Source organism: Mchenga conophoros, linkage group LG5 (genome assembly GCF_057382185.1).
Source record: "Mchenga conophoros isolate Kocher_MC1m ecotype Shallow Benthic linkage group LG5, M_conophoros_male_GT1.1, whole genome shotgun sequence".
NCBI classification, from domain to species: domain Eukaryota; kingdom Metazoa; phylum Chordata; class Actinopteri; order Cichliformes; family Cichlidae; genus Mchenga; species Mchenga conophoros.
The window spans coordinates 1284110-1297491 of NC_140530.1; the positions used below are offsets into that span (position 1 = coordinate 1284110).

The 13382-nt window shown below is 41.8% G+C and overlaps 2 protein-coding genes across 2 annotated transcripts in view; both read left to right on the forward strand.

Annotated features, from left to right (window-relative positions):
• Nucleotides 1-13382, forward strand: part of LOC146573544 (protein NLRC3-like) — a 16301-nt gene continuing 2919 nt past the window's right edge. The window contains exons 1-7 of the mRNA XM_085275446.1: nt 1-190; nt 4807-4936; nt 5192-5293; nt 6286-6364; nt 8330-8534; nt 8686-10483; nt 11676-11849. Coding sequence (XP_085131572.1) covers nt 4821-4936; nt 5192-5293; nt 6286-6364; nt 8330-8534; nt 8686-10483; nt 11676-11849 — 2474 coding nt within the window. The 5' untranslated portion in view covers nt 1-190; nt 4807-4820. The remainder of the gene's footprint in view (nt 191-4806; nt 4937-5191; nt 5294-6285; nt 6365-8329; nt 8535-8685; nt 10484-11675; nt 11850-13382) is intronic.
• The window catches only part of LOC146573545 (stonustoxin subunit beta-like), an 18340-nt gene continuing 17064 nt past the window's right edge, over nt 12107-13382 (forward strand). Inside the window, exons 1-2 of the mRNA XM_085272776.1 lie at nt 12107-12236; nt 12413-12586. The gene's annotated coding sequence lies outside the window, so the exon portion shown is untranslated. The remainder of the gene's footprint in view (nt 12237-12412; nt 12587-13382) is intronic.

Genomic DNA, 13382 nt, shown 5'->3' on the forward strand with positions numbered 1-13382 from the left:
TGCAGCAGCTGACCGTTGACCTGTGAGCTTCAGAGTCTTTGCTGGTGTGAAGTGTTTAATGTGACGCAGTCTGCAGACACAGACGACTGCTGACGGAGAAGAAGCAGAGGATTTTCTCTGTTTCTACACAGACCTGGTCCAGACAGCAGAGAGCTGCAGAGTGAAGACGTTCATTGGAAGAAGAAGCTGAGTAAGTTCAACGTCCTCTTTGAATCCTGGATCAGGAAGTGAATATTTGGTGTTTAAATAAGGTTTCTGTCTTTGACTCAGCCTGCTGTCACTTTGTTTCAGAGAGAAAAGGAGATTTTAGATTAACTGGTGTTCCTGCTGCTCTAGCATTAAAGGACAGTATAGGTGACCACGCTGATGCCTGTTTATAATTTCACCAAAGCTAATAAACTGTTGGCTAAATTTTCTTGTTTTTAGATGTAAACAGAGGTGAGAGGAGGAGATAATAAGGATTAAATATTATGCTGAATAACTAAATTCTGCTAGTCTGTGACGTAACTCCCAGCAGCATCGCCTCATTTCTTTGACCTTTAACATGAGTTAGCTTAGCTAGCAGAGCAGCTATCTCTGCTGTCTGTCATGTGACCGAGTCAAGTGTGTGTAGTAGACTTGTTAGCATAGCTAGCAGGCTGACAGAGGCTAGCAAACTGTGTGAACACTTTGTAAGAGGTGAGCAGTGAAGGATAAGGAGCTCCTCCAAATGCTGATAATGCACTTAACCTGAATTTTCTGCTTGTTACATTATATGTGATGTTCAGTCAAAAACAATTACTTAAATTAACATTATTATTAGTATTATTATTATTCATAACATGGCTCCCTACTGTAGTGGTTTGAACAACTGATCTGTGGTTATTGTGTCCCTGCAAATTCAACAATGCGCCTCAATGCAAAGCATCAAATAAACATTTTTATTATCAAGTCATTCGACCTACTGGTTGAATCACCGTAGCTCTGACAGTGAAGCACACTCATTTTTATTGGTAGTCACCTTGTGAGCAATGTTCCCTCTAAGCTGCGCACGTGCGCAATTCAACCTGCCAACACGGACGATGATGCAATTCTACACTGCAATCATCGAGTCCATCCTCACCTCCTCCATCACCGTGTGGTACGCTGGAGCCACTATCAGGGACAAACAGAGACTGCAGCGTGTTGTGCGCTCTGCTGAGAAGGTGATTGGCTGCAGACTCCCATCTCTGCAGGACCTGTACACCTCCAGGACACTGGGGCGTGCAGCTCGGATCTCAGCTGACCCTTCTCACCCTGGACACAGTCTGTTTGACCTGCTCCCCTCAGGCAGGAGGCTCCGGTCCATTCGCACCAGAACCTCTCGCCATAAGAACAGTTTCTTCCCCTCTGCTGTTGGACACATGAACAATAACCTTATGACTGTTCCCACCACTAACACATGACCCTACGCTGTGTTCACTGCATCATTCCATGTTTGCACTGACCACCACCTGCACTCATGTATATATCTTTCCACGTAGCACTTTTAATTCTTATTCCTACTTTTATTTTTTTCATGTCTATTTAAGCGCAATTTATGACAGTTTGTTTGCACTGAAGCACCGCAGCAATTTCCTAATGTTGTAAACCTGCTCAACATTTGGCAATAAACCCCATTCTGATTCTGATTCTGATTCTGAATTGCGCACTGTTGGCACGGTCTCTGCGCAGAGAAAATCTGTGTTGCGCACACAAAAAGAATTCTAACCTGAATTGAAATTAAAGTAAACCAATCAAAACATGGCATTTAGTTGTTAAGAAACGGAGTGACGGCGTGTTTGAGATGTGAGAGATTTGAGGTGTTTAGAGCAAATCTTGTGTAGTTAGTGTGTAGTTAGTGTGTAGTGTAGTCAATAGTGTTGTTGTGTGTGTCAGAACAATGAGGCGACTGCTGAGTGTTACAGGTGTTACAGCAGTGACACATCTGCTGCTGTCAGGCCTGCAGGTATCAGGCTGTTGTTCTCCTTCATCTCATAGAGGACAGGAATTATTTTTTGGAGCGGCACAAATAATTTGTGTGGCATCAGATTTGATGCAGAACAGCTGATTGTTCTGTAAATAGTTTGAAATGTTTATTTTAAAAAAACACCTTGGCTGCATTTTTAGGTAAACAGCTGCAAAAAACTTTCTTTGCATAACTCAGTTACTTTTTTGAAGAAGTAACTATATAATTAACTGCCCAACTGTCAGGGGTTTTGACATTTATTTTCACAAGTAAGAGAAAATAAGACACTTGCAGACCAAATCAGAGAGTTTTAAGACATGCGCATGGGTGTGTGCCTCTCAGCAAAATCACACACACAGAATGCATGTCTTGTTCCTTTATTTATAGGGTAAGAAACTGATTACATAGTACTTCCTCTTTTCAGTTACAGGAGGAGAGTTCAGGCATTATCTCAACCTGTCTGACCTTTCAGACTGGGGTAAAGAATACAGAAGTTTATCATGCTTATCTGACATCACAGATACTAAAAAAGAATACATTGCGTTTGTGTTAACAAATAGACTCAGTTACGTGAAAATATATGAACACTAGAAAATAAAACACACTTGATTATATTGTATTTGAATATAAAGCACATTTGATTATACTTGATCATATTGCATAATAAAAATCCTCTATCACCAACATTGGTCATTATTTACTGTATGTTGCAGACAGAGTTACAGACTCTCTCCCAGACCACAGACTCATAATACAAGTCAGAGCTTTATAAAAAAAAAAAAGAAAGTTGTGTTTTCAAAATTGGAGTTCAAGTTTTTTTTTTCCTTCCAATAGTGTTAACATACTACACACGTCATGAACAAGATTTTTTTTAAATTTTCATTGTAAGTGGGCTAAAGCAGTTAATTAAAAGTAGTCCATCAACTGAAAGGTTTAAAATGTTCACACGTGTTGGACTGACTGAAGCTTCCAGTCACAGTGACTCAGTGTGTGTCAGTGAATGCATCGTGTGTGCTTCAGGCTCCACCTAGTGGACTGATAGCAGAGCAGCTGATGAATTTGAAGAGTGTGGCCTTTTTGCACACAGCCTGTAAATGTCAACAACAAAAGGAGTGTGTAAAACATGTATATTGTAGTGATGCAGTGTACTGTGTATATTTATACTGGCAGTATGGAACATGATTATTTGGAAATGCCTAAAATGGAAATGATCATATACTGTGAGGTGAGGTGTGGACAGTGGTTGTGCTTTTGTAACATTGAGGCAAGGACAGTGATTAGTGTTTAGGGGACACATCATTGGTTTTTATTAAAAAGAAACAGTTTCTCCACTGTGGCAGGTCGTAGGCGATTTTTTTTTTCTAAACTGTCTCTAACTCTCACTAACCGCAACTCTCCATCAAACGCCCACATTTTGTCTGAGGGGTTTATATCGCTGTCATATCTCGCGGCAAAGTTCGAACCGCTTCCTGAACCAGTCACGTGGTACAGCTGGGCAGCGAGGCTTCGGACGTCATCATTTTCAGCTCCTCCCATAAATGAAGCAAGCCTCGATACGCGCTTCGCGGAAACGCCCCCTCCATTACTCGACACGCTTCGAAGCCTCGATACAGAACGTCCCATCACTAGTTAAAGCTGAGTAAACACTGACCCCAGACCAGCACCGTGATAAAGTGAGCTGCTGCTGCTGAACTTGAACAGGTAACAAAGTGATGAGCAGTCAGGCTGCAGGTTTCTACCTGTTCATGTTTCTACAGTAGAATCACTTTGAAGTGTCTTTGTGCTGTTTCATCTTTGATTTGTGTTCATAAACACTCAGAGAAACATCACGTGACCTCATCAGGATCTGTGTTGGTGTGTGGGGCTGTACCTCAGCTTTATGTTGTTACATGCTCATTTGTTCATTTTACACAGTAACATCAAAGTAATGTTATGAGGAGTAATGAAGTAACGTACTCCATTACTTTTAATTAAAGTGTTCTGTGTAATATGTGTAATAATGACTGTTTTGAGTAATGACCAACACTGATCACAACAAAGAGGAAATGCCTCCAACATGCACAAACATTTGAGCCACAACATGCAGTTAATGTGCACAAATGTCTTTGATATGCTGCTCAGTGATGGTGGTGACTGTCAGAGCAGAGCTACTGAGAATCAATAAGTAATATCAATGATGGGATCAGAATCACTAAATTCTTCTCATCCCTGTCAGTATCATACATGTGCTGTATAATGTGATAAATGTAGAGGTGCTGGCTGTTCTCTCACTCTGCTGTTTAGCTGTAAAGGACGCCTCCCTGCCTTTGTCTCATTCATGACCTTTAATAGTCTCTTCTAACATGCAGAGATCTGTATGATCTGTTTCATAGAGTCTAACCAGCCTGTACAGGTAACAACAACAGTCACTGCATCACTGACACACAAACGTCATCTCTGTCAATAACAACATTCATACATGGAATAAAAACACATCAGTGGATCATTGCTGGAGCTGATGTTTGTGCTCCTGGTGCAAAGGCTCTCAGTTTCCTCCTTGAAATAAGTGTTTACATTGTTGTTATATTGTTGACCCACTATTGATCATGTGACTCATCACATGATCATTGGTGAGCGTCATCCAGATCACAGCTGAAGAAGCTTCTCAGATGAAACGTCTTCCAGAAACTTAAAGACGTCTCTTTTCTCTCCAAGCTCCTTAGATCACATGACCTGGATGACTGAACCTACAGATATATTGACCTGGTTTCATGGTCACATGACAGGTCAGAGGTCAGCGACTGTAACTCAGTTCCTCCTGTTAATGTGAACTCACTGAGTGTTTGTGGTTTACCTCTCAGACTGACTGAAGACGATGATGGAGGAAGAGGAGGACAGAGCAGAGTCTGCAGGGTCCAGCTGTCCGTCTGTGAGGAGTGACCGGTCCAAAGGTCAAAATCCAGAGTTCAGTGGTGAACCTGGAGCAACGAGGTCAGAGAGCTGAACTCACTGAGTAACAGAAATAATTCTGCACTGACATTATAATCAGTGTTGACTCTGGTTGATTGTCTGACTGTGTTTGTGAGCTGAGAGGAAATGAAAATGAGTTTGTAACAAAAATCAGTTTTGTCCAGTTTTCCTGTAAAAAGCTGAACTCTAATCTAAGAGGATGTTACTGACAGGAAACAGCTGCATTATCTGCAGTCTGTGTGATCACAGCTGCTTCAATCATGTTTGTGTCTGCAGAGGTCAGAGGTCACAGTCTGCAGGGTCCAGCTGTCCGTCTGTGAGGAGTGACCGGTCCAAACGTCGACCTCCAGACTTCAGTGGTGAACCTGGAGCAACGAGGTCAGAGAGCTGTGATGACTCCTTTACATGTTTGTGTTTCCTGGATAAATATGACCTGAAACATCCTCAGATTGTTACAAAGATTCATTAAAAAGAAAACAATGAAAGAGAAAAGATCCAAATGTTCGACTTGGTCATTTGCTGTTTGAGGACAGTGATGCTCATATCTGTGGGGAAAGTGTGACCTGAGTGGGTTCATGTTTGTCTTTAAAGAACAGAGCTGCTCTGATTCTCTTTGTGTCTGATCTGTTAAACAGTCTGAGAGGTCACACAGAGACCCAGCAGCTAAAGCCTGGATCATACTGGCTGCTGTTACTCCATCAGGACAACACTGAACCACAGTGGTGTGGATGTAGTGGATAAATCCCACCATACTGATGCTCAGAGTTAACCACAGGGAGCAAAACCAGATGTTACCTTCAGATTGTGACCTTTGGAGTGGACGATGCAGATTTCAATAGAGAATAAATGTTGTTGTTTTTCAGCTGTGAAGAAAGAATCTAATTTTCTGAACTTATGAATTTATGATGCTGGAAACAACATGGAGACTATAACACAACATTTCCACTGTGTTCATAGAATGAATGTAAAACTGTCAGACATTCATTAAATATGCAAAATGTCTACAGAAGCATCAGAGGGTCAGACGTGAAGCACTCAGTGATTTTGATCAAATGACTCATCAGTTATTGATCTGTACTACACTGATCTACCACGTTAGTAAAGCTGGTGTTCTGGTGGTGGAGGGAGACTCGGATCATGTTCTGGTTTTGGAGCAGTGATCTGCTGATGGTTCAGTTTGATGAGCTTCTTCAAAATCATCCCTGACATCACCACTGAAAGGACGTCCATGAAAACAGACTGAAAATTACTGATATGTTCACAATCTGAGAGTTTAAAGCTTGACAGACTTGATTCAGATGAAGTTATTTGAGCAGAAACTCCTGGATCTTTATCCTGTGTTGATCTAATCCTTCATGGTTCCTCCACAGAGTGGACCAGCAGAGCTCAGAGGTTCCCAGTGGTCAGTCTGCCCAGCAGCATCAAACACAGCTGGACTCCATATTTATGGTCTGTACATGTACAACAACTACTTTATTATTAATATTAATAATAATGCATTTATTTATAGGTCCCTTTCAGAACACCAAGGACTCTGTGGACTAAATGACCAAAAGAAACAAACTTTGAAATCAGACGGTGCAAATGTGATCACAGGGAAACGTTTTAAACATCGAGGCTTTAAACAGAAACCAAAGTGAAACAGTTTGTAGTCGAGATCAGTGGGAATGAAGCTGAATAACTGTTTCTTCAATAACTTTGAGCTCTTAAAAAAACAAAAACTAGCTGAAAGTCTGGCTGCTCTTATGAAAAGTACAGAGAAATTATGGGCACAATATAAGAGTTTAAATAAATCTGAAGAATAACTCAAAGTCCTACAATCATACTGAGAAAATCATCTACAGCTAACTATCCAAGTGGATTTGTTTAAGACAGCTCCATCTGCTGGTGGCCCTCTGCAGGTGCATGAAAGGGGCGTGTTTATAGTGAAAGTAGTAGAGAAAGTAAACCCCACGGGAAGGAGGAGGACTCTCAGCAGCTTCCAGCTCATATTCAGACATTTGACTTCTCACTGAAAGCAGCAAGTTTGAGTGTCTGTACCTTAGTTAGAAGAGATAACATGTCAGTAGTAATTAGAGTTGATTGAGCAATGCTGTCCTTATAATGTAGTTTATGATTTTTATGGACAAGTCCAGTTTTTCTGTAGAGCCTCTCAAGTTGGTGACAGCAGCAGTGGAAGTTCACGTGTAAACCAGAGCAGCAAATCAGGTCCAAATGTGTTGTTCACAGTGAGTGGGATCATCATTGGCTGCTATGTTAACCTCCTGCAGCAGGATGTCTTTGGTCAGAGAATGGATAGATCACTAAGTCATTGTTGAGTTTAGGGAGACAGTAGACAGTTGGAGGAGGTTCAGCCAGTTGACACACAGTAGATAAAATAACTGAAGGCAGGAGCAGACACCTGTATGACTTTCCACCTCTCACATAGATTATTTCCCTGGGCAGCGCCACAGGGCTGGTAGATGTAAAGCTGGAGGAGAGGATTTATTCATCTGAGAAAAGTCACAGAGTTGTGTCTTGATGCTCAATCATCCAGGTACGTAAATCCCAAAAAGCTTGATTCTGTTCATCTGGATGTTTTCAGTGGGAGAAACGTTTCATCATCATCAGGTGACTTCTTCAGTCTCAGCTGACTGCAGGTTTCAATCTCATAAACAGGACATTTGTATTACTGAAACCAGCCCACTGAAGGAACAATGGGCTGGGAGGTCAGTTCATTGATCATTGGTACGCATATTGTCAGGACCATTGATCAATGGTTGTTGATCAATGGTCATGAGTCCAGTTCACAGAGAGCTGGGGAATGGCTGCAATCACAGCATGTAAGATGGTGACAGTTGTACCCTTAGGCCCCTCCTCCATTCAGAGATGGTCTTTCCTTTTCACATAAATGGCCTCCTTGACTCCGCCCTCAAACCAGCGTTCACATTTACTCAGGACCTTCTTGATGTGAAGTTCTTCTGCTTCGCTGGCTGCTGTGTCTGTGGGGATGGTGTTTGTTCTGTGTTGTAGTGTCCTGATGACGCCCAGTTTGTGCCCCAGTGGATGATGAGAGTCAAACCTTAAATACTGATCTGTATGTGTAAACAGAGTGAACCTTTAAGACCAGTTGTCTGTACGATCAACTCAGTCACCTGAAACATCTCCAAGTTTCTGGCTTCGATCATCAACCTGTTGGTAGTTCAGCTCTGAACACCAGTGAAATGTTTCTCCCACTGAAATCGCTGCATTCATATGAACAGAATCAACGCTTTGGGATCATGGAGTTGTGGACAAAGTCTCAGTTAATCAGATAAAGTCAAACCTGTAATTGGTAAAGAGGTCGTGGATGATATGCCCCTTGATGGTAAAGAAGTGGATGTTGTGTGGACTAAAGTTCAGAGTGGTGGGTCATTCATAAATATTCTGTTCCAGCTGCTGGAGGACAACATCATCACTTTTGTGAAGAACGAGCTGAAGAAGATCCAGAAGGCTCTGAATCCAAATAAGCCCCAGTGCTTGGAGTTTCAGAGGGAGGATGATGAGCAGAGGAGAAACAGCAGAGAGGCATTTGTGAAGATCACAGTGGACTTCCTGAGGAGAATGAAGCAGGAGGAGCTGGCTGACCGTCTGCAGAGACGTAAGAGGATTTATCTAAAGGTTTAAGCTGCTGGATAAATGAGAGACTTGTGACACCAGTGTGTTCAGTCATTTCTCAGTGGGTCAGAAATTGTCATCAGCATTTTGTAAAATGTGATTGTTAAAGTTGTATTTTTATTATTATTATTCAGAACTTCCAGCTGCTGTTTGTCATCGTAAACTTAAGTCTAAGCTGAAGAAGAAGTTCCAGTGTGTGTTTGAGGGCATCGCTAAAGCAGGAAACCCAACCCTCCTGAATCAGATCTACACAGAGCTCTACATCACAGAGGGAGGGACTGCAGAGGTCAATGATGAACATGAGGTCAGACAGATTGAAACAGCATCCAGGAAACCAGACAGACCAGAAACAACCATCAGACAAGAAGACATCTTTAAAGACTCACCTGGAAGAGATGAACCAATCAGAACAGTGCTGACAAAGGGAGTGGCTGGCATTGGGAAAACAGTCTTAACACAGAAATACAGCCTGGACTGGGCTGAAGACAAAGCCAACCAGCACATCCAGTTCATATTTCCATTCACTTTCAGAGAGCTGAATGTGCTGAAAGAGGAAAAGTTCAGCTTGGTGGGACTTGTTCATCGCTTCTTTACTGAAACCAAAGAAGCAGGAATCTGCAGCTTTGAAGACTTCCAGGTTGTGTTCATCTTTGATGGTCTGGATGAGTGTCGACTTCCTCTGGACTTCCACAAAACTACAATCCTAACTGACCCTAGAAAGTCCACCTCAGTGGATGTGCTGCTGATAAACCTCATCAGGGGGAAACTGCTTCCCTCTGCTCGCCTCTGGATAACCACACGACCTGCAGCAGCCAATCAGATCCCTCCTGACTGTGTTGGCATGGTGACAGAGGTCAGAGGGTTCACTGACCCACAGAAGGAGGAGTACTTCAGGAAGAGATTCAGAGATGAGGAGCAGGCCAGCAGGATCATCTCCCACATCAAGACATCACGAAGCCTCCACATCATGTGTCACATCCCAGTCTTCTGCTGGATCACTGCTACAGTTCTGGAGGATGTGCTGGAAACCAGAGAGGGAGGACAGCTGCCCAACACCCTGACTGAGATGTACATCCACTTCCTGGTGGTTCAGGCCAAAGTGAAGAAGGTCAAGTATGATGGAGGAGCTGAGACAGATCCACACTGGAGTCCAGAGAGCAGGAAGATGATGGAGTCTCTGGGAAAACTGGCTTTTGATCAGCTGCAGAAAGGAAACCTGATCTTCTATGAATCAGACCTGACAGAGTGTGGCATCGATATCAGAGCAGCCTCAGTGTACTCAGGAGTGTTCACACAGATCTTTAAAGAGGAGAGAGGACTGTACCAGGACAAGGTGTTCTGCTTCATCCATCTGAGTGTTCAGGAGTTTCTGGCTGCTCTTCATGTCCATCTGACCTTCATCAACTCTGGACTCAATCTGCTCGAAGAACAACAAACAACATCCAAGAAGTCTGAAACAGGAGAATCTGCAAAGAAACACTTCTACCAGAGTGCTGTGAACAAGGCCTTACAGAGTCCAAATGGACACCTGGACTTGTTCCTCCGCTTCCTCCTGGGTCTTTCCCTGCAGACCAATCAGACTCTCCTACGAGCCCTGATGACACAGACAGGAAGTAGCTCACTGACCAATCAGGAAACAGTCCAGTACATCAAGGAGAAGCTCAGTGAGAATCTGTCTGCAGAGAAAAGCATCAATCTGATCCACTGTCTGAATGAACTGAATGATCGTTCTCTAGTGGAGGAGATCCAACAGTCCCTGAGATCAGGAAGTCTCTCCACAGGTAAACTGTCTCCTGCTCAGTGCTCAGCTCTGACCTTCATCTTACTGTCATCAGAAGAAGATCTGGATGAGTTTGACTTCAAGAAATACTCTGCTTCAGAGGAGGCTCTTCTGAGAATGCTGCCAGTGGTCAAAGCCTCCAACAAAGCTCTGTGAGTAAACATGTTGTCATCGCTTCATTGTTAAAATCATGGGAAATAAATCAGAAATGCTGAGTTCAAACAGCACTGTAACATTTTTTTAAAATAGTAAATTAAATGATCATCAGTCACTCGGTAAATATATGGTAGTTTTAATGTTTCACTCCAGCATTTCTAAAACACACTTTGTTCTGTAACTCTTATCAAAGGACAATCCAGACCCAGCCTATAAGAACATGAGCTCTGATGCTTCAGCCCCTCTGACAGGTTTATTATCCTCAGCTTGTTCACTTGTCTCCAACTCCAGGAGTTTGGTTGTTTTATTCTAAAGCACAAACTTCACCTGCCAGACTTCACCTACATCTTTTTCTGATGTTCATAATTTAAGTTCAAGTTTGTATCTCACTTTCAGTGCACACTCTCTCTTTTTAAATATAAATCTCTGCTGTGCTGTCATGTTTTCATCCTGTATGGAGGGAGAAACTCGGTCTTCATTACTGAAATTGCCTCTAAGGTCGTGTTTCTTGTCAGTAACCATATGTAACTGTAAGGCTTCCATAACCAGTGTTATCACAGAATTACAGTGGGTTCACTCTGGGTCCTCTACAGTTTCTTCCCACTGTCCACAGACATGCAGTTAGGTTACCTGGTGATCTAAACTTCATGCAGGTGTGAGTGAGAGTGGTTGTCTGTCCCTCTGTGGGCTTAGTGGAAGAGACTGGATGGATCTCTGCTTTGTCTTTGATATATGCTGACAGCAAACATTCTCCATGAAGTCTGCATTTCAGCTCATTTCCTTTATACGCACCTTTAACAGGAAGAGTTTTATACAGCTAGTGTTTAAAATCCAGTGTTATTCACAATACACAGGTAATGAGCATGATTATTGAATTACTAAAATTTTCTAAAATAATTGTTTTAGTTAATATTGTATGACAGTGTACACAGAATTATTAGCTCAGTAGGCAGAGTGGTCGCCCCATGATCATAAGGTCAGGGGTCGAATCCACCGAATAGCTACCTTGTGGTACCCCTGAGCAAGGTACCATCAAGGTACCAATCATGTGCACTGGACTGGTAGCACTCATAGTCTCATAGGTTTAAATAAATTTTAAAAAAAAAGGGTTCAACATATAAACAAATTTAATTTGATCACATATATTCTTTGTTTTTTTTGTTTTTGTTTTTTCCCTTTCTCTCTCAGACTGAGCAGCTGTAACGTCTCAGAGAAAGGCTGTGAAAATTTGTTGTCAGTGGTCAGCTCCCAGTCCTGTAGTCTGAGAGAGCTGGACCTGAGTACCGACAGCCTGAAGGCTTCAGCAGTAAAGCTTCTGTCTGCTGCAGTGGAGAGTCCACATGCCAAACTGAATGTTCTGAGGTCAGATCAATTTGTATTATGTTTAGTTCTGTTTGTTTATGTGTTTGATGTTTGTTTTTGTTTATGTCTTTATCCAGTTATCCTTGTTTCATAGCATTTTTATTCATTTCCAAGTTAAGGTAAACTTATACTAACCTGCTCAGCACAAGACAATAAGCTATTGCACCCTGATTACACTTTAACAACAATCTTTATTCATGTTTTTATCTTCAGACTTAACATCTGTGAACTCTCAGAGGAAAACTGTGAAGCTCTGTCCTCAGTTCTCAGCTCGCAGTCCTCTAGTCTGACAGAGCTGGACCTGAGTATCAGAAAGCTGCAGGATTCAGGAGTGAAGCTTCTGTCTGCTGGACTACAACGTTTAAACTGTAAACTGAATACTCTGAGGTCAGATCAGAAAACATTTAGTTTTTAGAATTATTAATTAAAGTTCATACATATGATGTTGTATCTTAGTATGTTTATGTTTCCTTTAAAAATAGAAAGTCAACATTTAATGTTGTGAAATGTATTAACAAACTCTACATGAGTACTTGTTTTATAGATTGTCTTTTATTTTTCAGACTGAGTGGCTGTAACCTGTCAGAGAGAAGCTGTGAAGCTCTGTGCTCAGTCCTCAGCTCCCAGTCCTCCAGTCTGAGAGAGCTGGACCTGAGTAACTCTGACCTGCAGGATTCAGGAGTGAAGCTTCTGTCCGCTGGACTAAAGAGTTCACAGTGTGCAGTGGAAACTCTCAGGTCAGGATTCAAACTTTTCCACAGATGATCATTTGAAATGTGATTTATATTATTGTATAAACAGGTAACTTTTACAGCTGTCAAGTGAACTTTTATTTACATTTGAGTGGATAATTGGACTCTGAATTACTAAAAGTTGTTATAGTCATGTCTCTGTTTATTTAAAAAAATACTTCATGCACTGCCTAATTTAAAGATTTAGGCTCCTTTGGGCCCATAATATATATATTTGATTTCTTTGTGAATGAAATTAGGAGGATATTGGCGACTGCTGATTGGCTCGCTGTTTGTTTTTTATTCACAGTACTTAATTTTAAAGGCTGATTTCTCAAAATGAGATGTTTATCTTTTCTTCTACAACACGTGGAGCCACCAAATCTTCTTGCTTCATTTATTCATTACAGTTTGATTTAAAGAATATTAGACTCGTAACATAATAAATATATTTATTTCACTTCTTCTTGAGAGAAAGAAAGGGATGACTGGGTGAGCTCCAGTGGTTCATCCCAGCAGAGAGAGCGGCACACTGGGCTGCAAATGATCACAGTAGTAATGGCCATAGTTTGATAAAACAGGCAGTCTTACCCTGTAGAAAATACAGGGTTCTGGTGCCGATGTGGGGGAGGGGACTCGCCCGGTACTAACTACATACTACTAACTACCTCATTCAGATGTCTTCCCTACTAAACCTGATAAGAAGTAACTGCAGTAGCCTTATAGGTCAAATCAGTTTCACCTGTTAAAGTTAGCTCCACTATTAATTAGGGGTGGGGGAAAAAATCGATACTGTGTAGTA